Genomic DNA, 26,988 nt, shown 5'->3' on the forward strand with positions numbered 1-26,988 from the left:
TGTACCTGAAGATAAGTCAAATAGGGTGGCCCACAGTTAATGTACTCCACCCATGTGTTTCTCAACAATCGAGTGCACGTTGCAGAATGGGGTTTACTTTGCAGACACTTGCTACAAAAAGTAGGGCACTAAAACTTCAGCCTCAGAAATATTCCAGGTCTTGGGTTATGTCACTTGCAAGCTTCTTTAATATTTTTATGAGTGCTCTAATATCACATTAAGACTAAAGAATAAAAGATTTGTATTTATGTGGCACATGTCTCTGAGAAACATCTCAAAGTGCTTCACCTGCAAGAACTTGCATTGAATGCAGTTATGTTATTATGTAGGTAACATAGCAGCCATTGTGCACCAAGAAACAGTGAGATGAAGGATCTGTTATTCTGTTGCACAGAAGACTGGGTCTTTACTCTTCTAATAATAATCTCCACCTCAATGAAGCGCAGAACAACATCTGATCTAAAGAATGATACTTTTAACAATGCAGCAGCCCCTCAGTACTGCAGTAGAGTGCAAGCCTAGATTATGGGTTCAGGTCCTGGAGAGGGGCCGAGAGTGCTGCCAAATGAGTCGCAATGACACAAGTGCACATACTGTTGGAAGCATGCGAATGCCCTCTGTGAAATGCATTTGGGCAGATGGACATCCTTTAGCTTTTTCTCAGTTACCTTTAGGGGCTGAAGGTACTCCAGCAAATGTATTTTGTACCCACCTCTGTCAGGAGATTAAGTTGGGGCAAGTACATGTAAATGGTATGGAATGGCTCATTGAACCTTTTCTCAATCCAGTTTACTGTGTTATGCCACACTGCACACTAATTTGTTTCCTACAATACGTGCGAGTATTATGGTCGTTGGCTCAGTTGGTAGCATTCTCACCTTATAGGATCAAGGTTATAGGATCAAGCCCCATATCAAAATCTGAGCACATTATCAAAGTTGACCATCCATTGCAAAACTGAGGGAGCGCTGCATTGTCTGAGGTTCTGCCTTTCCGATCAGGCATTAAACTAAAGCCTGTTCTGGTTAGTTCAGGTGGATGTTAAAAATCCCATTGATGCTATTTGAAGAGGAGCAGGAAGTTCTCTGCTTCTCTGGGCCAACATCCCCTCCCCTACCCACACCATCAAAAACATTGGTGTTTACGAGAGATTGTGCGCAAAATGGCTGTTGTGTTGCTTAAATAATGATCACTGCCCTGCAGAATGATTCATTTTATCTGAAGGGCTTTGGGATATTTATCAGATATAATAAGGCCACTGTTTAAATGCAAGTCTCTTTAGTAATTTAGAATTATAAAATTAGAGCTATACCGCTGCATAAAGATTTGATTGGCAATGTCTGCACTTATCCTCGCAACCCTCAAGATTAATAGGATTAATTCATTATGTTTTTATTGAGTCTATTCCACATATTTTCTGTGTAGCTAAAATAATTCAGTGAATGTGTTTATGACTTCTGATCAGGCCATGGTGGATGAAGTGAAGTTGCCTGCTTACCTCCTCGGTATCTCTACTTTCCAGCATTTTAAAGACCTAGTCCATGTCCGACCTCTATCTTCTCTATAATGAGAACCATTTAAATTCTGTCAGCCAGAGATGCCAGTCTCAGCGCAATGCTACCAATTCTTATCTTCTGCATTACATTAGTATCCTTCAGGAAGAGTCAGCATATTCTTCTGAGAGAGCCTTCACCATTGAAATGCATCTTAATCCAAGAATAGGCTTATTCTGAACAGCTTCCTGTTGACTCTATGCTGAATCAGTGGTTGATAACTGCACCCAAATCCACCTTTGCCGTTGGGCGCCTATCCAGTTATACGTGTTTTTGTATTACTGGTACCAACGTGTTTCACCTCATATTTACTTACATTTGCTATTTGTCAACTCCTATACCATGCCCAGATCTATTTGAATATACTTGTCACCTTGCACACAGTGAGATAGCAACAATTTTGAGGGTGCGAGTCGTGTCTTCCTTTTGTATAGTGCACCCAGAACAGATCCTGCTGAAACGGACAGGTCCCAGGTCGCAGAGAGAGTCTTATCTGTTTATCATTATTTTGCTGATTCCTATTGCTCCAACACTTTTGAGTCCAACCAGCATGTGGTGTAGCAGCACCCCAAAAAAGGATGGATAAATGTGCCCTCATGACCTCTTTATTTAAAAAAGGATTAGAAAACAAACCTGATTATTTCTGTTGATTTTGGACGGAATATTTTTGTATAATCAGTGATTATTAGGGGAACCAACTGAGAAGAGGTGATGGGCCCAGCAATTGGAACAAACTTCCTTAACATACACACAATTGAAATGGCCCATTTGCCGATGCGTCCTATTACAGGTTAATGGTGGCACGTAGGATTGGAATGATGAAAGAACTACTGTGCACCCCTCCCCCCTTTCTATTCAGTTTCTTCCATTCCTTCTGCCGTCACAGCTTTCAGTCTGGAATTCGCCTCCTCAAAACCCACCTTTTCAACCTCTCCTAAGGCCACCTTCCCTAGCTCGTCACCCAATTCCTACTCGATGTCTGAATCTATCTCTTCCGCCCCACCCCGCAACCGTGAAGTGCCTGGGGCTGCTCTGATGATCTGACAACGGTCCTATATTAATTGAAGTTGTTGCTGATTTGTACTTGTACTGTTAAGTAACACCCTTATGCCAGGTTCAATAACTCCATTCAGTTCCTTACATGATACAGCACTCATTTTAAGCAAAACATTCAAAAAGACAATTAACCTGGTGTTGAGTAACTTGGTTCCTTGACACACATGCCAGTTTCTGACCAAATTTGCTTTAACAAAAGACCACGGTGCAAAATAAAGTCCCGCAGTGTTGTCTCTTTTTTCTGGTTGTGCAACATCTATCTGTCCAGTCTGGTTTATGAAACATCAGAGGTTTTTTTTGAATTGGTCTGTGTCTCACAGTTGACTCATTTGTTACTTCCTTCCTACAAAAGGCTCCAAACCAAGTGCCACCGTTGCTGATGGTACCACAGGGACCAGTTCGATTACCTGCCTCCAATCAAGGTCCTTCGGGTCCTGGGCCAAGCAAAGGTGAGATGAGCAGCAGTGCACATACACAGATTTATTCAACAGAAGCTTAAAGGGTGGACGTCTTCTCAAACCTCACACTTACAAAACTGCCATGTTGAACTTTTTCTGTGTGTAATAGAGTTAAAGGGGCATGAAGGTCCCGATTCATTGTTAATTGTAACTAGAAAGAAAGACTTGCATTTATATAGCGCCTTTTATGACCACCGGACCTCCCAAAGCGCTTTACAGCCAATGAAGTACTTTTTGAAGTGTAGTCACTGTTGTAATGTAGGAAACGTAGCAGCCAATTTGTGCACAGCAAGCTCCCACAAACAGCAATGTGATAATGACCAGATAATTTTGTTTTAGTGATGCTGGTTGAGGGATAAATATTGGCCAGGACATCAGGGATAACTCCCCTGCTCCTCTTCAAAATAGGGTCGTGGGATCTTTTATGTCCACCTGAGAGGGCAGACAGGGCCTCAGTTTAACGTCTCATCTGAAAGACGGCATCTCCGACAATGCAGCACTCCCTCAGTACTGCACTGGAGTCAGCCTAGATTATTGTGCTCAAGTCTCTGGAGTGGGACCGGAACCCACAACCTTCTGACTCAGAGGCGAGGGTGCTGCCCACTGAGCCACTGGCTGACACGATCTTGTGCAGTAGCATTCAAACTTTGACAAGAGGGAAGAAGCACCAGTGATTCCTGCGTGCAGGATACTCCGAGATTTGGGGGAAGAATTATATATTAACAAACTTCAATGTGTAAGACACAAATAACAGAGTCCCAACAACAAAGTGGGCATTATAAATATGATGTTATTGACCCTGCAACAGTTTTAAATAAGATCCTTGATGTATTGTGCTTTGGAAATCTTAATGCAATCCTTTATTCACTCTATATCAGTGTATGGCTTTACATTTAAGAGGGTGCTGATTGGCTAGCTCACTAGCTCTTTTTGTCAGTGATTGGTTCTCAAACAGCAGGTGGTAATTGGGATAGTAGGTCTACCTGCCAATCATACTTGCTAATGGCAGTTGGTCATCTAGTCTTGGTCAGGTGACTGGTTGTTACTCCATGTAAGTGAAGTGCTCCATTTCAGAAGAGGCAGGAGGAAACCTTCCCAAACCAGCTGAACCTGCAGGGGTCCCACCTCTTATTGGCAGATAGCTAATTGGCATTGATTGATCTATAAAAGTTCACAGCCCCAACTGAAGTGGGCGCTTGCTATTGAGTAACACTGACCATGAAAAATTTGGAAGGCTAGGGAGAGAAGTGTTTTAAAAAAAACAAATGGAACACTCACTGATGCAAGGTTTCTCCCCTAAAGGGAGACAATTGGTGCAGCATATTGTACAGTGAATGAAGCATTGTCTAAAATGATTCCATGTCCACCATTTGCTCATTAAGTAAAATTGTTGCAAAGGTTGGTCTAATACTTGCTCTTGAAGCAGTCTCTCACATTCAGTTTCTAGGGTTTTCTAACACTGGACTATTTCAACTATAGCGGCAGAGAATGTTGCCATTTGTGACAATGTCTAGGTCACATAAGTGTGCCTCATTTCAGATAACGGGCAAGTTTAAGAAAATGTCTGAAGTGTAAATCATCGTCTCACCTTGTAAAGACAGAAGCTTGGATCACCTTTGATACTGGTATAAGCGGACTGTAGGCTGGATCACCTTTTCCACACAGCGCAAAAAAAAGCTTACAATTGTCGGTGACCTTCTCAGTAAAACATCTGTGTCTTTCACTGCAAGCAATGCTGGGAATAATCCAGTAAACTACACAAGTAAGATGATGAGAAGTTTTGATAGAGTAAATAGGGAAAAATTATTCCTTGTGCTGAGTGGGTCAATAACTGGAGGTCATAGATTCAAAATCATTGGAAAAAGATCTAGAGGTTGTCTGGATCTGGAACACTTCATCTGAAAAGGTGGTGGAAGCTGATTCCATAAATAATTTTAAAAGGGAGTTGGACAGGAACTTACAGGGCTACAGATAAATAGCGGGGATGTGGTTACTGAGCACGACTGCTCTTTCAAAGACCCAGCACAGACACGACAGGCCGAATGGCCTCCTGCTGTGCTGTACATTTCTATGATTCTACACGTCATCACAAGTAATCCTAGCCTACATCTGGGATTTACTTCATCAAAGTTTTGCAAATTAATCCAGTTACAGGTTTGCGAATTTACTGATTCACAGAATTGCAGATTAATCCATTCAGAGATTTGATGATTAATCCATTCAGAATTACGGGTTTCTGGATTAATTTATAGAGGTTTGCAGAGTTGTCTTTCTTTTTAGTGTCCGCCATGGCTCAGTGGGTAGCACTCTTGCCTCTGAGTCAGTAGGTTCTGGGTTCAAGCAATGGGTGAATAGGAACTGTGCTGTGTTGTCCGATGACACTAAAAGAAAAAATAGACTTGCATTTATGTAGCACCTTTCACAACCTCAGGATGTCCCTTATAGACATTGAAGTACTTTTTGTAGTGTGGTCACTGTCATAATGTACAAAATGCAGCAGCCAATTTGTGCACAGCAGAGACGGCACAAAATCTAGGCTGACACTCCCAGTGCAGTACTGCGGGAGTGCTGCACTGTCGGAGGATGAGATGTTCAACCGAGGCCCCGTCTGCCTACTCAGGTGGATGTAAAAGAGTCAATGATGCTATTCAAAAAAGAGCCGGAGAGTTCTTCCTGGTGTCTTGGCGAATATTTATCCCTCAACCAACACCACTACAACAGATTATCTGGTCATTATCTCATTGTTGTTTGTGGCAGCATGCTGTGCACAAATTGGCTGCTGCATTTTGTACACTATGACAGTGACCACACTACAAAAAGTACTTCAATGTCTATAAGGGACATCCTGAGGTTGTGAAAGGCGCTACATAAATGCAAGTCTTTTTTTTCTTTTAGTGTCATCGGACAACACAGCACAGTTCCTAATCACCCATTGCTTGTCCATGTAGCCGTCTATAGGAAATCAAATGTTTCAGTGACTGAATGAAGTACAGAGGGGGGAAAAAACACTTAACAATGTTAACAACTATTTACTGGGTGTGTCAAGTATACGATTTCAGAGCCCTCAATACTTGCTGCTTTATTAGTCTTTGGGCACTGCAATCAGCCAGTGAATGGGTCATCACTGTTTGATTGTCCAGCCGAATGTGCAATGTAATCGGTTCAATTAAATGCCACTGTGCATGTGGAGGATGGCTCTCCTGTTTTTGTGCCCATGTAGTTGATCTGTTTGCATTAATTAACAGTTTCAAAATCATTTTGTCTTGACAGGTGAATCTCACGGTCCTCCAAACCATCACATGGGCCATCCACAGGAAATGAGGCGTGATCAGAGCGTCGAACGTGATCCTGAACGGGGACCTCCTTACAGGGGGTCCCAGGACTGGGGGGATCCCCGGGAAAACAGAGGGTCTGCAGAGAGGCGTGGCCCACCACAAGACTACCATGATCGTTTTGAAGGACCGGATCAGTATCGCGACGATTTCCGGAAGGATGAGCGATACAGCCACAGGTCACGGGAATTTGATAACCGCGTGGGCCCACTACCTCATGAAGAGGGTTGGCGACGGGGGCCTGGTCCTCAGCGGGATTTTCCTCCTGATCAGGAGTACAGGGACTTTGGGGATCCTGAGCACAGGGGCCCAAGCCGGGGTCCACCCCAAGGTTGGGATGGAAGGAAACCATTAGATGAACGATTCTCGAGGGAGCCAGAAGATGTACGTTTTCGTGGGCGGAGGGATGACAGGTGAGAATAAATTCTGAGCAGTTACTGAGTGGGGAACTCTTCTACATCGGAACATAGGAACAGGAATAGGCCATTCAGCCCCTCGAGCTTGTTCCACCATTCAATGATCTGCGATCTAACTCAATCTAACTTGGTTAACAAAAAGCTATCAATCTCCAATTTAAAATTAACAATTGATCTAGCATCAATTGCCATTTGCAGAAGAGAGTTCCAAACTTCTACCACCCTTTGTGTGTAGAAGTGTTTCCTAATTTCACTCCTGAAAGGTCTGGATCTAATTTTTAGACTATGCTCCCTTGTCCTAGAATCTCCAACCAGCGGAAATAGTTTCTTTATATCCACCCTATCTGTTCCCCTTAATATCCTGAAAACTTCGATCAGATCACCCCTTAACCTTCTAAATTCTAGGGAATACAGCCTTAATTTGTGTAATCTCTCCTCGTAACTTAACCTTTGGAGTCGGGGTATTATTCTGGTAAACCTATGCTGCACTCCCTCCAAGGCCAATATATCCTTCCTAAGCTGTGTTGCCCAGAACTGCTCATAATACGCCAGGTGTGGTCTAACCAGGGTTTTGTATAGCTGCAGCATAACTTCTTCCCCCTTGTGCTCTCGTCCTCTAGATATAAAGGCCAGCATTCCATTAGTCTTTTTGATTTTTTTCTGAACCTGTTCATGACATTTTAATGATCTATGTACCTGGACCCCAAAGTCCTTTTGGACCTCCACTGTTTTTAGCTTTTAACCATTTAGAAAGTACCATGTTCTATCCTTTTTAGGTTCACCTCGCATTTGCTTACAGTGAAATCCATTTGCCACATTTTTGCCCATTTACTTAATCTATCAATATCCCTTTGTAACTTTATGCTTTTATCTACACTGCCTACAATGCCGCCTATCTTTGTGTCATCGGCAAATTTGGATATGACTTTCTATGCCATCACCTAAGTCGTTAATAAATATTGTGAATAGTTGAGGCCCCAACACAGATCCCTGCAGGACACCACTAGTCACATCCTGCCAATTAGACTACCTGCCCATTATCCCTCCTCTCTGTCTCCTGCCGCTCAGCCAATTTCCTAACCAGGTCAATAATTTGCCCTCAATTCCGTGGGCTTCTACCTTAGATAACAGTCTCTTATGTGGAACTTTATCAAATTCCTTCTGGAAGTCCATATAAATAACATCCATAGACATTCCCCTGTCCACTACTTTAGTCACATCTTAAATTTTTTTAATCAGGCATGACCTACCTTTCACAAATCTATGCTAGCTCTCTCTGATCAACTGAAAATTTTCAAGGTGTTCAGTCACCCTATCCTTAATTATAAATTTCCTGACAATAGATATTAGGCTAACTGGTCTATAATTCCCTGGTTTCCCTCTCTTGCCATTCTTAAAAAGCCGAGTGACATATGCAATTTTCTAATCTAAAGGGACGATTCCTGACTCTAGAGAACTTTGGAAGATTATAGTTAGGGCATTTTTTTTTGTTCATGGGATGTGGGCGTCGCTGGCAAGGCTAGCATTTATTGCCCATCCCTAGTTGCCCTTGAGAAGGTGGTGGTGAGCCACCTTCTTGAACCACTGCAGTCCGTGTGGTGAAGGTACCCCCACAGTGCTGTTGGGGAGGGAGTTCCAGGATTTTGATCCAATGACGATGAAGGAACAGCGATATACTTCCAAGTCAGGATGGTGTGTGACTCGGAGGGGAACTTGAAGTTGGTGGTGTTCCCATGTGCCTGTTGCCCTTGTCCTGCTAGGTGGAAGAGGTCGCGGGTTTGGGAGGTGCTGTCGAAGAAACCTTTGTGAGTTGCTGCAGTGCATCTTGTAGATGGTACACACTGCAGCCATGGCGCACCGGTGGTGGAGGGAGTGAATGTTTAAGGTGATGGAGGGGATGCATGGTGTTGAGCTTCTTCAGTGTTGTTTGAGCTGCACTCATCCAGGCAAGTGGAGAGTATTCCATCACACTCCCTACTTGTGCCTTGCAGATGTGGAAAAGCTTTGGGGAGTCAGGAGGTGAGACACTCGCTGCAGAATACCCAGCCTCTGACCTGTTCTTGTTGCCACAGTATGTATGTGGCTGGTCCAGTTAAGTTTCTGGTCAATGGTGACCTCCAGGATGTTGATGGTGGGGGATTTGGCGATGGTAATGCCGTGGAATGTCAAGGGGCGGTGGTTACACTCTCGCTTGTTGGCGATAGTCATTGCCTGGCACTTGTGTGGCACGAATGTCACCTGCCACTTATCAGCCCAAGCCTGAACGTGGTCCAGGTCTTGTTGCATGCGGGCATGGACTGTTTCATTATCTGAGGAGTTGTGAATGGCACTCTACACTGTGCGGTCATCAGCGAACATCCCCATTTCTGACCTTACGTTGGAGGGAAGGTCATTGATGAAGCAGCTGAAGATGGTTGGACTTGGGACACTGCCCTGAGGAACTCCTGCAGCAATGTCCTGGGGCTGAGATGAATGACCTCAAACCACCACAACCATCTTCCTTTGTGCTAGGTATGACTCCAGCCAGTGGAGAATTTTCCCCCTGATTCCCATTGACTTCAGTTTTACTAGGGTTTCTTGATGCCACACTTCGTCAAATGCTGCCTTGATGTCAAGGGTAGTCACTAGCACCTCACCTCTGGAATTCAGCTCCTTTTGTTCATGTTTGGACCAAGGCTGTAATGAGGTCTGGAGCCGAGTGGTCTTGGCGGAAGCCAGACTGGGCATCAGTGAGCAAGTTATTGGTGAGTAAGTGCCGCTTGATAGCGCTGTGGATGACACCTGCCATTACTTTGCTGATGATTGAGAGTAGACTGATTGGGGTGGTAATTAGCCGGATTGGATTTGTTCTGCTTTTTGTGGACAGGATATACCTGGGCAATTTTCCACATTGTTGGATAGATGCCAGTGTTCTAACTGTACTGGAACAGCTTGGCTAGAGGTGTGGCTAGATCTATAGCACAAGTCTTCAGCATGACATCCGGGATGTTGTCGGGGCCCATAGCCTTTACTGTATCCAGTGCGCTCAGCTGTTTCTTGGTATCACATGGAGTGAATCGAATTGGCTGAAAACTAGCTCCTATGAAGGTGGGGACCTCGGGGGGAGGCCGATATGGATCATCCACTCGGCACTTCTGACTGAAGATGGTTGTAAACGCTTCAGCCTTGTCTTTTGCACTCACGTGCTGGGCTTCACCATCATTGAGGATGGGGATATTCTTGGAGCCTCCTCCTCCCGTTAGTTGTTTAATGGTCCACCACCATTTATGACTGGATGTGGCAGGACTGCAAAGCTTTGATCTGATCCGTTGATTGTGGGATCTCTTAGCCCTGTCTATAGCATGCTGCTTCCACTTTTTAGCATGCATGTAGTCCTGTGTTGCAGCTTCCCCAGGTTCCTCATTTTTAGGTATACCTGGTGCTGCTCCTGGCATGCTCTTCTACACTCCTTATTGAACCAGGGTTGGTCCCCTGGCTTGATGGTAATGGTAGAGTGAGGGATATGCCGGGCATCTGCAATGTGCTCACCTACTTCCTTTAAAACCCTGGGATAGAAACTGTCTGGCCCTGGGGATTTGTCACTCTTTAGTGCCATTATTTTCTTCATTACTGTTATTTTACTTACGTTAATTTTATTGAGTCCCTGTTCCCGATTCAACATTATTTCTTTAGGATTTCCGGCATGCTATCCTCTTCTTTAAATACTGATGCAAAGTAATTATTCAACATGTCCGCCATTTCCCCATTGTCATTGGCAATATCACCACTTTCTGTTTTTTAAGGGGCCAACATTGCTCCTGAGCACCCTCTTTTTCCTAATGTAACTAAAAATTCTTTGTGTTGATTTTGATATCCCTTGCAAGTTTCTTTTCATGCTCCCTTTTTGTAGCTCTTACTATCTGTTTTGTGACCCTTTGCTGTTCTTTGTATCTTTCCCATTCGCCAGGATCTGTGTTTTTTTTGCATTTTTGTATGTCATTCCCTTTAGTTTTGTGCTGTCCCTTTGCATCTTTAGTTGTCCATGGCTGTTTTTGGCAAGTAGAGCTCGTGCCCCTCGGGTAAAAACTGGTTCTGTATCACGTTAAATTCTTTTTTAAACATCTCCCACTGATCTTCTGTTGTTTTACCCATTAGCAGATTTGCCCCGTTTACTGTGGACAGCCTCTGCCTCATCCCGTTGAAGTCGGCCTTACCTAAATCAAGAATCTTAGTAGCTATTTCACGTTTCTCCCTTTCAAACACTACATTGAACACGATCATGTTATGATAGCTATTGGATAAATGTTCACGCACAGTAATGTTCACGCACAGTAATGTTCACGCACAGTAATGTTCACGCACAGTAATGTTCACGCACAGTAATGTTCACGCACAGTAATGTCCACGCACAGTAATGTCCACGCACAGTAATGTCCACGCACAGTAATGTTCACGCACAGTAATGTTCACGCACAGTAATGTTCACGCACAGTAATGTTCACGCACAGTAATGTTCACGCACAGTAATGTTCACGCACAGTAATGTTCACGCACAGTAATGTTCACGCACAGTAATGTTCACGCACAGTAATGTTCACGCACAGTAATGTTCACGCACAGTAATGTTCACGCACAGTAATGTTCACGCACAGTAATGTTCACGCACAGTAATGTTCACGCACAGTAATGTCCACGCACAGTAATGTCCACGCACAGTAATGTCCACGCACAGTAATGTTCACGCACAGTAATGTTCACGCACAGTAATGTTCACGCACAGTAATGTTCACGCACAGTAATGTTCACGCACAGTAATGTTCACGCACAGTAATGTTCACGCACAGTAATGTCCACGCACAGTAATGTCCACGCACAGTAATGTTCACGCACAGTAATGTTCACGCACAGTAATGTTCACGCACAGTAATGTCCACGCACAGTAATGTTCATGCACAGTAATGTTCACGCACAGTAATGTCCACGCACAGTAATGTTCACGCACAGTAATGTCCACGCACAGTAATGTCCACGCACAGTAATGTTCAAGCACAGTAATGTTCAAGCACAGTAATGTCCACGCACAGTAATGTTCACGCACAGTAATGTCCACGCACAGTAATGTCCACGCACAGTAATGTCCACGCACAGTAATGTCCACGCACAGTAATGTTCACGCACAGTAATGTTCACGCACAGTAATGTTCACGCACAGTAATGTTCACGCACAGTAATGTTCACGCACAGTAATGTTCACGCACAGTAATGTTCACGCACAGTAATGTTCACGCACAGTAATGTCCACGCACAGTAATGTTCACGCACAGTAATGTTCACGCACAGTAATGTTCACGCACAGTAATGTTCACGCACAGTAATGTTCAAGCACAGTAATGTCCATGCACAGTAATGTTCACGCACAGTAATGTTCACGCACAGTAATGTCCACGCACAGTAATGTCCACGCACAGTAATGTCCACGCACAGTAATGTCCACGCACAGTAATGTCCACGCACAGTAATGTCCACGCACAGTAATGTTCACGCACAGTAATGTTCACGCACAGTAATGTTCACGCACAGTAATGTTCACGCACAGTTAGGCTGTTAACTAAATCTGGCTCATTACTCATTACTAAATCTAATATGGCTTGTCCCCTTGTTGCCTCTAGGACATATTGTTGTAGAAAACTATCCCAGACACACTCCAATTCAATTCAAATGCTTTATTGGCATGAAAGTTTACAGAGAACCATATTGCCAAATGAAATTCACTACCTTTCTGACAGGTGCTAGTCTGCTTATCCCAATCTATATGAAAGTTAAAACCACACTGCCTTTACTACACACTTGTTTAATCTCCGCATTTATACAATCTCGCACTTCAGAGCTGCTACCAGGGGGCCTATACACAACTCCCACTACAGTCTTAGATCCTTTCTTATTTCTTAATTCAACCCATAAGGTCTCCACTGCCTGCTTACCTCTCTTTAAAACCTCTCTTATCATTGAAGTGATTTCATCCTTAATCACTAAGGCTACTCCTCCCCCTCTGCCATTTTCACTATCTTTCCTGTAGACCTTACCTGGTATATTTAGTTCCCAGTCCTGACTGTCTTGCAGCCATGTCTCAGTCATACCCTCCAATTTGAATTCGCGCCTGCAATTCATGCAATTTATTCCTTATACTCCGTGTGTTTGTATAACGGACGCTTATTTGGGCCACATACCCTAGCCTGTCCTTCGGCTCTAATATTTTACTCACGTTTCTTATTTCTCTCTCCTGATTTAATCGCTTTACGCCTTTTAGTTTTGCCTTTACCTGTAGTGCCTAAAGCACAATTTCTGTCTGTTACTCTACTCTCTTCCCTTTCATTTGTTTTTGAACTACTATTTGTACTGCAATTTCCCCCTGAGCCCTCCCACCCCCCCCCCTCCCCATTTACTAGATTAAAGTCCTTGTGACTGCCCTATTTATCCTTTCCGCTAGGACCCTGGTCCCAGACCAGTTCAGGTGGAGCCTGTCCCAATGGTACAGTTCCTTCCTGTCCCAATACTGGTGCCAGTGCCCCATGAAATGGAACCCCTCTTTCCCACTCCTCACTTCCCTAATCAGCTTACCTCTACGCCAATTTGCATGTGGCTCAGGTAATAACCCAGAGATTATAACCCTTGAGGTCCTGTTCTTTAATTTAGCTCCTAGTTCCTGGTACCCCCCAAACAGGACCTCTTGCCTACTCTTCCCTAAGTTGTTGGTCCCAACGTGGGCCACAACAACTGGATCCTCCCCCTCCCTCTCCAATATGCTTTCAAGCTGGTTCGAGATGTCCCCTACCCTGGCACCATGTAGGTAACATACCATGTGGGACTCTCGATCTTGCGCACAAAGATTGCTATCTGTCCCCCTAATTATATAATCCCTTACAACTACCACATTATGCTTCCTCTTCTCCTCTTCCCCCCGCCCCCCCCCCCCCCCCCCCCTTAGGACAGCCTCCTGCTCCAAAGTGCCATGGTCTGCATTCTGGCTGACCTTCCAACAGTCTTTATCCTTATCCTCACAGATAGCAAGTACATTGTGCCTGTTGGATAGGATCAGTTTCTGTGGATCCTTGTTCCCTTTCTTACCTGGGTTCCCCTTACTCTGCACACTATCGGTCACACCAACCCCATTCTGATCCTGCGCCTCTCTACGAGGTGTGACCGAAGTCTGGAGCAAACTGTCCAGATACTCCTCCCCCTCCCTTATGTGTCGGAGTGTCTCCAGCTCAATGACTCTGAGCCAGAGAGATTCCAGACGGAGACATCAACTGCAGACGTGTTTGCTCGGGACAGTCTATTTATAGTTATAGGGGGAAAAATTCAGTTGTTTGTGCCTCCCGTTAGCGCCTTAAGAGGGTGCTAATGGGGCGCAAAGCAACTAGCGCCCGGGCGCGGTGATGTTTGTGCCGCTCGCGAAATTAACTAGACATTTTGCGGCGGCGCTAAACACTACCGCCACGATCTCCTGCGCCAGCAGATTGTGACGTCAGTCGAGTGCTTAACGCCCCGGACTGGATATTGAGTGGTGCCCCCTGCCTTACCGCCTGCCGCTAGCAACGACAGGTTGAGGGGAGCGTTATGCTGTCAGAAAGGGACTAGGGGAACGCTATTTAAAGGTGACCGCTTCCTGCCTTTTTTTGTCGGTGACATTTTTGCACCACGCATTCTGAGAGAGAGAGAGACTTCTGGAGAGATTCAACGCTGTGTGAAGGAGTTTTGAGTACTGAGCAGCAATTTGCAGGTTTATTTTGATTTGCCCTTCCTTGCTTCACCAGCGCTCTGAGGTAGCGCCTCGCTCCTCGGCCTTTGCGCCTTAAGACAGGTGTGAAGCGCCTGTTTTAGCGCTCCAATCACCCCCAGGGGCGATAAAAGCCAAGTTTGCTGTCGGAGGCGATAATTAGCGCCAGGCGCTAAACTTTGCGCACAGCCGATAATGGAGCCCCAAACGGGGCGATACTGAATTTTTCCCCCATAGTAATTAATTTAACTAATTAAGTTATAAATTTAATAAAGTGCGTTATAGTTTCCCAACCCTAAGTTTAAACCACTGTCCTAGCTTAGAGAGAAGAAAAGTTAATACTCGCCAACCAATCACCTACCTGCTGTCCTGTGACATCACTCCTTGGCTTTTGTTGTTGTTGAAATCGTCGGAGGTTCCGCCTCTTCTGATGCTGCTGCCGCTTCTACATGTAGCCCTATTTAATCAGGAACGCTTTGACTTTTTATTCACAAATATATATATTGAGCTGGATTTTAAACGATATATAATCTGATTTTAGACCCACCCTGTTGATTATTATTGATGAAACCTTTCTTCACCTGGAAGTGCAATTTAGCGGGCTTTGTAATGCAAACAAAGCAAGAGTATAAAAACTATGTTCCTTGTTGAAGGAAGGTCAAAGAACAAGTGGGTCTGTTAAAAGATAAATTGGGTCAAAATATTAATGCGGATATGGCAGATAAAATAGATAGATTTTGTCATATTGTTTTTTTTACAAAGGAGGTCCGTAAACAATTCCAGTCATCATAAATGGGGCCAAACAATCTGTACCACATACAGAATGTTTTATGCAGAAACTGAAAGGTTCCTGGGCCTCATGGGACACATTTGGAATACAGTACGCGAAGAATTAAAAGGAGAAATTAGCGATGCTTTGACATTTTTCAGAGCTCCATAAATACTCCAATACCCAAAGACTGGAGGATGGCCAATGTAGTTCAAGTATTCAAAAAGGAGTAAAGCACAAACTGGCAATTACAGGCCAGTCAGCCTAAAAATCCATAGTAGAAAAAATGGAGGGAATTCTACAGGGTGCTATACAAGTACATCTAAGGAGCACCAGTAACATAGGGAGCAGCCAGCGTGGTTTTAGAGGTAATGGCCCAGAATTTGTGGTCAGCAGCAAAGCAAAGCCACTGGCCCTGAAGAAAGCTGCCCACAAAGATCTTGCAACCTCTGTGGCGAGAAGTTCGGCTTTTTTGATGTTCAGTTGAGATCCGTGTAAGTTAATGGGGATCTCCGAGTGCGAGCTGCTGTGACTTCAACAAGCTGTCTAAGCAGCCAATCACAATGCAATTTTCTCACAGACCGAGAACCAGGAAGTGAAGAAGCTCCTTTTATTCTAACTATTTAAAAATGTTATAGAGAACAAACCTGAAATAAATAAGAAACTGATAAAAAAATATATAATTTTTTTTAAAGTTTCTTAAAAATTGTAATTTTTATTAAAATGGAGAAATGTGACATTCCACAAAATTAACATTAGTTTCTCAGGGCCATAACGTTTCTTTAGCAGTCAATACACTCTTAAACCCCAGTTCCACCGAATCCAACAAGGTCTAACTTTTAATGGGGAATTTGACAGCAATATTACCGCGGAAAAGCCCAGGTTTTCGTCAGTTTCACTGATTTTCCTGAATACACTGATTGCCGGCGATGGGGAGTGGGGTCCACAGCGCAGCCAGTGTCGGAGCAGTGAATGGTTGACTGCAATTCCTGGACTTCCGCGTTAAGGTGCGCATGCACTAAATCCTGAAGCTGCGGTCAGTTTTAAAGGGGTAATAACAGTGAATGCTATTCGTTTGCTGTTATTACCCACCGCAAATTCCAGGCCAATATATTGTGCGGTAAAAATCTCCAAGAATTCTTTTAGGAGGTGATTAAGCTAATGGTCTCGGATAATCCAGTGAATTACTCGGGTGCAGTTTACTTTGGTTTTCAAAAGGCGTTCATCAAAGCTCCTTACATGAGCCTCATTGAAATGGTTAAATTGTCTCGATGGATTGAAAATTGACATAGCAACAGAAGGTGGTGATAGATGGCAGATGCCCTTGTTGGGTATTGAGGGGAGTATCAAGTTAAGATCAAGCAAAAAAGGCCAGGCTTGTTGGGCCCAACAAACCTGTTCCTAAAAATACTTATGACTGAAACTGAGGGAGGTTTGAGAGTGTAAAGCTGCAGCCTGCTGCTGTAATGCACTATCTCTTCATAGATGCTCCTTTAAGCTGTGTGCAGGCACGAAGACTGAATTTGCCAAGAGATGATGGCCTGTTCACACTTATTTTGAGCTAATTCACGCCCTCAGTCCTCCAGATCGGTTTTAACATAAACAAACGAGTCTCCAAATTCCTTATGTAGATTTGAACAGGGTTTCGATCAGCGTGGGAATGAATTTGACCAGAGGCATCGAGATCAGCGGCGCCCATCTCAAGGCCGGCGGGGACCAGATTTTGATCCACGTGATCGGTTTGATGATTCGTAAGTGTTTTTGTGTAGATTTGAAAATCAAATTTTAAAAATATCCGCCAATAGTAACACCCCTGGAACCTCTCCTAGAAATTGGAAATGGGCAGCAATCCATCGAGCTCAGCTGCTATCTGGACAGAGCCCAGCAGTAGATCAGGTCCGTGTACAGCTGGACCCATTTATACCAGATGATTATGAAATGCAGTGTTGCAATTCAAGCTCAGTCCAGACATTTTCCTTGTGCCCAACACAAAAAGTCCGCTGGCAAGTCCTTGCTTCCTGGGATAGCTTGCCCGAGGTGAACAATGAACCCCTTTATTGTTACTGGATAGTATGCAGGAATTCCACTGTACCTTGCATTGCTTCAGAAGAATAGCATCAGCCATGCCAGATACTTTTGGTAACAGACTAAACTGTAAGCAGCTTTATTCACAGAAGCAGCAGTATAAGCAACACATTGAATCAATTCAAATATAGTAGTGTGGAGCCAACTCACAAAGGGTTAAACAGACAAAGTCTTTTGAAAACTTCCTTGCAGTCCTCGAGATCAAATTACTTTTAAGAAAGAAATAGCAGACTTATTCCTCAGGGAGCAAACTGAATAGACGTTTCAAGAGCTAGCCATGAAGACACATTCTGTCTCCCCACCCCGCGACTAGACAGACATTGAACTCAAGATACCTGAAAAGTGCTGAACTTTTTCATCCGTAAAACTCCGAAAATAGGATAAGGCAGGATCTGGCCAAAATGGACTGGGATCAGCTACTTGTAGGAAAATCCACATCGGAGCAATGGGAGGCTTTCAGAAGGGAGATTGAGATCATACAATGGCAACATGTTCCCGTAAAGGTCAAGGGTGGTTCCAAAAACCACAGGGAACCTTGGATGTCGGGATATACGAGAATGGATTAGGAAAAAAAGGAGGGCTTTTGGCAGATACAAAAGGAAGCCCTAGAGGAGTACAAAAAGTGCAGGGGGATACTTAAAAAAGAAATTAGGAGATCAAGGAGAGACCATGAAATAACACTGGCGAGCAAAATAAAGGAAAACCCTAAGATGTTTTATAAGTATATTAAGGGTAAGAGGATAACTAGGGAAAAAATAGGGCCCATTAGGGACAAAAGTGGCAATCTGTGTGTGGAGCCGGAAGATGTAGGAGGGGTTCTAAATGAATTTTTTGCATCTGTTTTCACTATGGAGAAGGACGATGTAGACATAGAAATAGGGCGGGGGGACTGTGATATGCTCGAACATATTAACATCGAGAGGGAGGAGGTATTGGCGGTTTTAGCAGGCCTAAAAATGGATAAATCCCCAGGCCCGGACGAAATGTATCCCAGGCTGCTGTGTGAGGCAAAGGAAGAGATTGCGGGGGCTCTAACACATATATTCAGGACCTCTCTGGCCACAGGGGATGTGCCAGAGGACTGGAGAACCGCTAATGTAGTACCATTATTCAAGAAGGAGTAGGGAAAAACCGGGGAACTACAGGCCAGTGAGCCTAACATCAGTGGTAGGAAAATTATTGGAAAAATTCTGAGGGACAAAATTAGTCTCCACTTGGAGAGGCAAGGATTAATCAGGGATAGTCAACATGGCTTTGTCAAGGGAAGATCATGTCTGACTAATTTGATTGAATTTTTTGAGGGGGTGACTAGGTGTGTGGATGAGGGTAACGCAGTGGATGTGGTATACATGGATTTCAGTAAGGCCTTCGATAAAGTCCCACACAGGAGACTGGTCAAGAAGGTAAGAGCCCATGGAATCCAGGGTGCCTTGGCACATTGGATACAAAACTGGCTTAGTGGCAGAAGACAGAGGGTGATGGTCGAAGGTTGTTTTTGTGACTGGAAGCCTGTGGCCAGTGGGGTACCACAGGGATCGGTGCTGGGTCCCTTGCTGTTTGTGGTCTACATTAATGTCTTGGATATGAATGTAAAAGGTATGATCAGTAAGTTCGCGGATGATACAAAAATTGGTAGGGTGGTAAATAGCGAGGAGGGTAGTCTCAGTCTGCAGGACGATATAGATGGGTTGGTCAGATGGGCGGAACAGTGGCAAATGGAATTTAACCCGGAAAAGTGCGAGGTGATGCACTTTGGGGGGACTAACAAGGCAAGGGAATATACAATGAATGGTAAGACCCTAGGCAAGACGGAGGGTCAGAGGGATCTGGGTGTGCAAGTACACAGATCCCTGAAGGCAGCGGAACAGGTGGATAAGGTGGTAAAAAAGGCATATGGGATACTTGCCTTCATTAGCCGAGGCATAGAATATAAGAGCAAGGAGGTTATGATGGAGCTGTACAAAACACTGGTTAGGCCACAGCTGGAATACTGTGTGCAGTTCTGGTCGCCACACTACAGGAAGGATGTGATCGCTTTGGAGAGGGTGCAGAGGAGATTCACCAGGATGTTACCAGGGCTGGAGCGCTTCAGCTATGAAGAGAGACTGGGCAGATTGTGTTTGTTTTCCTTGGAGCAGAGGAGGCTGAGGGGGGACATGATTGAGGTGTACAAAATTATGAGGGGCATAGATAGGATGGATACTAAGGAGCTTTTTCCCTTAGTAGAAGGGTCAATAACTAGGGGGCATAGATTCAAGGTAAAGGGCGGGAGGTTTAGAGGGGATTTGAGAAAGAACTTTTTCACCCAGAGGGTGGTTGGAGTCTGGAACTCACTGCCTGAAAGGGTTGTGGAGGCAGGAACCCTCACAACATTTAAGAAGCATTTGGATGAGCACTTGAAATGCCATAACATACAAGGCTACGGACCAAATGCTGGAATATGGGATTAGATTAGACAGGGCTTGATGGCCGGCGCGGACACGATGGGCCGAAGGGCCTCTATCCGTGCTGTATAACTCTGACTCTAAAACCGGGCCCAGCGTTGAAGGTCAGTCTGTGAGACCGAGATAATCTACTTGAACAGTGTTGACAATCTTCATAATCTACAAACACAGAAGTGCAGTGATGCTGGCCTGTGACCTTTGATGTGCACGGTCTATGTTTAGGCTGTTTTCCAATTGACTCTTTACGGATCAAGACGAGCAGTCTATTTGATCGGATTACAGCAATTGTTTCTACTGGTACACATACTCATGACGAGTTTTGCCATCAAAATATTCACATATTAAGGATACTTATCCCTTCCAGAGTTGTCAAAGCTGTGGCCTGTAGGCCATATACAACTCCTGTACTGACAATCCAACCCTCAAAGCCCAGGCAACTCAGTTGTACTTGTATTCCTTATTTGCTTGTTTGAATTTTGTGAGCCTGAAGGTTTGGAAAGTGTTTATCTTGGATGTGTGGCTCATTGAATTCAAAGCACCAAGATCTGTTAGGATGAGATCTTGGTGTTCTAATGTAGAATTTATCCACTAACTAGGTGATGACGTGTGTTCTTGTAGCTTGTCAAGTTAAACCAAACTAAGGGTTTGTGTATGGAATATCTAGTGAATGTTGCGTAGAAGTACGGCTGTAACTTTTGGAACGCCCAGATGACACTTGGGCATTCTTCTTCGTTTGCTGAATATGCCATTTCCCATGACAGTATAACTTATGGTTCAGGTAGACAACCAAATGATCCTTAACCTGGCTCAACATTGCACCAGTGTCCATGTCTGACACACTCACATGGACAGTAAACACTTGGGTATAATCAGGACTCACCAGCACTACCGCTTTACAAACACATTCTCCCCACTAACAGATTTGGCATCGCTTTATGGGACAGCTACATTACTATTAGTTGGCCATAAAGCTGCAAGAATTGCTGGGCAATCTGGAGATTGCCTGCACCTGTTTCTTGGTGTCGGTCTAGACCATTTTGTGATGACATCCACCATCGCCTGCTCGAGTCTCTGTCCTCCCACCTACACAGTAACCTCACTACAATAATTCAGCCATTAAAAATTACATTTTTTGGCTTTGACAGTTGACCGCTTTGGTTAACTGAGTCAGTACACTGGTGATATGAGCAATGGGTTCATCCCAAGTCTACCTAAAGATGGTGATATTGCCTATGTGTGTAATCCTTGGCTACTTTTTGGACCATTTGCTAGAACTCATTGCACGCATTTTTCATCCCAAAGGGCATGACCGTAAACTCATACAGCATGCATGGGCTCCAGCTTTTTAGCAGGTTAAGAGTTGTCAGATACCTAATGCCCTCTAGTTTTCCAAGGATCTGCTACATGCAAGACAGAGTACACATCAGTTGATGTCAAATCATTTAATCCACAGAACTAGCTTTCTTGGGGACCAGTAGGCAGGAGAAGCCCTGGGGTTCTGGGTTGGTCATGTTACTCCCAAATCTAATATGTACTGTTCTCTATAGATGTATAGCACATGTTCATGACTTGTGCCTGTATTTACCTCATGGACAAAGTGTTTTGAATAGCCTTGCTTGTTTGACATGCTTCACTGCTCGAATAATCTCAGTGCAGAAGCTTATAATGTTGCGAGGCTTGACGAGTTCTGCGATCAAAATATTTGCATATTAAGATATATTTGTCCTGTCACAGGATTACTGTGGGTTTTTTGTTTCTCTAGGTATCTTTTAAATAAAATGCCTACTCTTCATTTTAAGCGTGGCATTTAAAACTAACACAGTAAAGGAAATGAACAAACCATGGACAAAGCATTCAGTTTTTTGGCACACACCCATGATAAGTGAACAATTCACATAACTGAGTATATACTGATTTCAGTGTAAGTACTGAATTAAAAAGTATTCATTCAGTACAGACACTGATACACAATACAGTGAAGTAACTCAACGCAGAGCATGCCGAGAGGTCCAGCTTTGAGGAACCAGTAATGGCTTCCATCTGTACCATATTGGTGAAGAAATAACCAATGCAAAACTCCAGTCTGGCTTTGTTGTTTGATATTTGAAGTTGGGCTGCAAGAGAAAGCCAGTATTCAAAGGGTTAAAGCAGAGGCACTCCAAGCAACACTGCACAGTGAAAGCCCAGGAACTGGAAGTGTTATTAAATATATAACGCACAGTGTGCACCATGGAGAGAGAGTTTTTGACCAGAGCTTCCATGACATGAGTGAGCCTGGAGAGAAAGAGATAGGAAGAACGGCTGGAAGAAAGGAAAAGGAGCCAAAAGATGCAGTAAGGGTGACGACTAACCAAGTTTTTTTCTGATCTGGAATGTTTCCAGAGGCTGTTTCTGAAGGAAACCAGATGGTTAGCAGGCACTATGTGAACATGACTCTGGAGTATGCTACTCCCTAGGGATCCAGTGAGCACAGGAGGAGGCAGATGCAATAAAGAAATAACTTGTCCACTCTTGTCCTCTGGATGTCGCAAAGTGTGTCACAACCCATGGATTACTTGTGAAGTGCAGTCACTGTTGTTATGTAGGTAAACATGGCAGCCAATTTGCCATGGGAAAGTCCCATAAAAAGTCAGTGAGACGAATCACCAGATAATTGTTTTTTGGTGATGTAGCCTTTCTATATCACTGATAATTAGACTATCTAAATCTCTCTGCTGCTGCTCCTCCTTTTAAAGTTTTACCATTTAGTGTATATGTCCTCTCGTTACTTTCTCCTCCATTTTCATCTATAACGTACTAAAATGTCCCCAGACACTTCACAGGAGTGTTATCAAACAAAGTTTGATACCAAACCACATAAGTAGATATTAGGACAGAAGAGGTAGGTTTTAAGGAGCGTCTTAAAGGAAGAAAGAGAGGTTTAGGAAAGGAATTCCAGAGTTTAGGGTCTAGGCAGCTGAAAGTACGGCCGCCAGTGGTGGAGCGATTAAAACAGAATGCGCAAGAGGCCAGAATTGGAGGGGCTGCAGGAGGTTACAGAGATAGGGGGGGGTGAGGCCATGGAGGGATTTGAAAACAAGGATGAGAATTTTAAAATCGAAGCATTGCTAGTCCGGGTGCCAATGTAGGTCAGCGGGCACAGGTGAGATGGGTGAATAGGATTTGGTCATGATACGAGCAGCAGTGTTTTGGATTAGCTCAAGTTTATGGCGGGTTGAAGATGGGAGGCCAGCCAGGAGATCATTGTAATAGTCAATTCTAGATGTAATAAAGGCATGGATGAGGGTTTCAGCAACAGTTGAACTGAGGCAGGGGTGGAGTCAGGCGATGTTACGGAGGTGGAAGTAGGCGGTCTTGGTGATGGAGGGGATATGGGGTCGGAAGCTCATCTTATCTCATCCATTACATTGGCAACCCTCCAGTTCTCTGACACATCTATATCCAAGGATGTTTGAATGAGTATGGTCAGAGCCTCTGCTATTTCTTTTTCGACTTCCCTCAGCATTCTCGCACGGGTGTTGTCGGGGCCAGGTGTCTTTTCCACTTGAATTGCACATTTTTTTTCAATACTGCTTCCTTATCTATAGTTACCTAATTGCTGTACCCCCTCCTCCTCCTACACCCTTTCCTTCCCACTTCCACATTCCTGCAAAAGCAGAGGCAAAGTACTCATTTAGTATTTTTGCCATTCCTTCACCCGCCATAAAAAAAATAGCTTTTTCATTTCTAGTCGAGTATTTGAGTACAGGAGCAAGGATGTCTTGCTGCAGTTGTACAGGGTCTTGGTGAGACCGCACCTTGAGTATTGTGTGCCGTTTTGGTCGCCTTATCTGAGGAAGGATGTTCTTGCCATGGAGGGAGTGCAGCGAAGATTCACCAGACTGATACCTGGGATGGCAGGAATGACGTATGAGGAGAGATTGGGTCGATTAGGCTTATATTCGCTAGAGTTTAGAAGAATGAGAGGGGATCTCATTGAAATGTATAAAATTCTAACAGGACTAGACAGACTAGATGCAGGAAGGATGTTCCCGATGGCGGGGGAGTCCAGAACCAGGGGAGAAGCAGGGGTCACAATCTAAAGATAAGGGATAAGCCATTTAGGACTGAGATGAGGAGGAATTTCTTCACCCAGAGAGTGTTGAACCTGTGGAATTCTCTACCACAGAAGGCAGTTGAGGCCAACTCATTAAATATATTCAAGAAGGAGTTAGATATATTTCTTAAGGCTAAAGGGATCAAGGGATATGGGGAGAAAGCAGGGACAGGGTACTGAATTTGGACGATCAGCCATGATCTCATTGAATGGCGGAACAGGCTCGAGGGGCCGAATGGCCTACTCCTACTCCTATCTTCTATGTTTCTAGTCAAATCTAACCTTTAACAATTCATATTTTTAGAAAATTGCTATTTCCCCTCAATTTATCTGCAGGTCTTTCTTCAAGCCCTCTCTTTGCACTTTGAATCACCTTTTTTGCCTCCCCTCTATTTTCTACATTTGGTGTGATTTTCTTTTGTGTTATTAGACCCAGATTTCCCTACATTACTAAAATAAACTGCACTTCAAAAGTACTTCATTGACTGTGAAGTTCTTTGGGACATGCTGAGGATGTGAAAGGTGCTACATAAATGCAGTTTTGTTCTTTCTAAATTCGTTATGTGAATCTTCTTTCATTTTAATTTCTCCAAACATTTGGGAAACCTCAGCTTTTGTTCCAGCTCCTTTACTACTTATTACCATACGTCTAATTTGTACCCTAATCATCTCCTGTTTGAATGTTTCCCATTGCTTGCATACTATCTTATTTGCCAATTTTCTTTCCAGTTTACCTGGACTAATTTCAATTTTGAGGTTTTTTTCCAGACAGTTGCTTTGATCTTTGACCTTTCAATTTTTGTATTGAACCTCATTTTATTGGTATCGTCATTTCTTGGATGTTCCCCTAAACTGAAGTTACTGATTACATTCTATTAATTTACGAGACTGCTCTGTTAATTTCTTAATTCATGGGTGCCTCCTTCATTTGATAATTTACTGGTGCCCATTGCTGTACAAATTTTTTGATTGGTTGGTGTTGTATTATTTTATTAATTTAGTTCCTTCCCGTTGCTCCAGTAGTTTATTAACGTGCTAGTACTCCATTTTGCTTTAATTTAGGTTCTTCAGTTTATTCTGTTAAGTCATTATAATGGCAGCTTCTGTTCTAGGGAGTACTATCATCACATTTTTTGAGACTTTACAAGATCCATAAGCTTTGACTCCTTGTGTGCAATGCCATAACAGATTGACTAGTGTTATAAATATATTTACATGACCGTTTTGTGGCTGATATCTTGCGCTGGTGTGCACAGTTTTGCTGTTGCCCTTTGCAAGGCTGTGCTGACACATCTGGATCTCTGCCTGTGTACGGCTGATGCTCTGTGAGGATATTTGCGACTGCAGTTGCAGAACTGGTGCATTAAGCAAACCTAGCTGCACCTCTGATGCTCTGTATGGGGGTTCAAGCTGGGCAGCCTGGTGCCGAGGGCAGCCGTTGCCTAGTATGGGTGTTGAGAAAACAGCAGTGATTTTGATACCTGCCCTCTCACACAACCGATATTGTGAGCAAATGTGTGCAGATTAGCTTGAACCCCAGTACTTTGGTCTTGGGCCATCCTTCATGTACTGTTATTCAGCCTCGGCCACCAACTGTGCTCATCAGGTACTTGTATAGAAGACTGTTTCGTGGTTGGAGGTAGGGAGACACAGACACTTTAAGTTAATTTTCCTGTGTGTGCTTTGGTTAGGAGGTGTGTGTTAAAATCCATTACATAAGCTAAATAAAACATTTTCCCTCAGCTGTTCAGTCTTCACACAATACAAATGAATAGGCCCACAGCCAAATGGAGGAACTGCAACAGAGATGATATACCTATAAGGATTTGATAGTATGCGGGAGCTTTATGGGTTGTAAGATCTCCTGGCCCGTTGCATAGAAAAGCTCATTCTTTAAGGTTATTTCTGCACTCCCGAGTGACCTACAGTACCAAGCACCCCAATAAGATGACCGCCCTACTTTCAACCACTAAACAGTGACGTAAAATCCTTGTCTTATATACTGAATGTATATCCCACTCGGCCCTCACTGTCCTTGGCCTCTTGCATTGTTCCACGGAAGCTCAACGTAAACTCGAGGAACAGCACCTCATCTTCCGATTAGGCACTTTGCAGCCTTCCGGACTCAATATTGAGTTCAACAATTTCAGATCATAACCTCGGCCCCTATTACATTTTTACTTATAATTTTTTTCCCACCCCTTTGTTTTGGGTTTTCCCTCCCCCCCGCCTTTCCTTTTTTTTCTCTCTCCCACATGGCAGCTGTCTCTCATCCTGCCAGTACACTTCACACCTAATCTGAGTCGTCTTTTGTCTCCACTGTCTTATTACCATCTCGTCTGGTTTTGAATACCTCTTAATGTCTCTTTACTTCTTTTGTTCTATCGCAGCCCTGCCTTCGATCGATTTCATTTCCTTTCCAGTTTTGAAAATGGGTTCACCCATAATGTCGACTCTAATTTCTTTCCACGGATGTTGCCTGGCCTGCTGAGTTTTTCCAGCATTTTCTGCTGTTATTTCGGATTTCCAGCATCTGCAGTATTTTGCTATCGTATTATAAGTCAGTATCATCTCATATCTATTTTTAAAGTCTGTCATTTCAGATTGCCTTCAGACTGTTGAGGGCATGCGTTGGTTAACACTCTTCTAGGGCAATCGCAAACCACACTGCCTCAAATGTTATCTTAGGAAATCATGGGTGCAGATATTTTACCTGCCATTGCAAGCGTAATTTCTCTATGGAGAGGATCACTTTGTTGATAGACCACCACATTCTCTATGATAAGGGCATCTGCCAAGCAGCTTGGTTGGATGAGTAGTCAATGTACTTGATAAGGCACAACCAGCTGAGGAATGACACAAGATGGAGCTCATGTTCACTATTTGAGCAATGGACTGTAGTGCTGGGATAGAGTAGGACTTGTACTGAGTGTTATTTGAAACATTAACGCTCATATCAGATTGAGCTTGTGTGAGCAGACGGTCAGTACTTGTTTCTGTGGCCAGATGCTGTTGAGTGTGTT

General features: G+C 43.8%; 1 protein-coding gene across 4 annotated transcripts in view; it reads left to right on the plus strand.

Moving 5' to 3' along the window:
* The window catches only part of wdr33 (WD repeat domain 33), a 191,985-nt gene that overhangs the window by 159,134 nt on the left and 5,863 nt on the right, over positions 1 to 26,988 (plus strand). For all 4 annotated transcript variants that reach the window (XM_085990786.1, XM_085990788.1, XM_085990785.1 and 1 more), the window contains exons 17-18: positions 2,962 to 3,058; positions 6,338 to 6,812. In XM_085990786.1, the coding sequence (XP_085846912.1) occupies positions 2,962 to 3,058; positions 6,338 to 6,812 (572 nt within the window). The remainder of the gene's footprint in view (positions 1 to 2,961; positions 3,059 to 6,337; positions 6,813 to 26,988) is intronic.

This window comes from Somniosus microcephalus, chromosome 6 (genome assembly GCF_052327205.1).
Source record: "Somniosus microcephalus isolate GS21.2 chromosome 6, FLI_Smic_1.0, whole genome shotgun sequence".
Taxonomy (NCBI): Eukaryota; Metazoa; Chordata; class Chondrichthyes; order Squaliformes; family Somniosidae; genus Somniosus; species Somniosus microcephalus.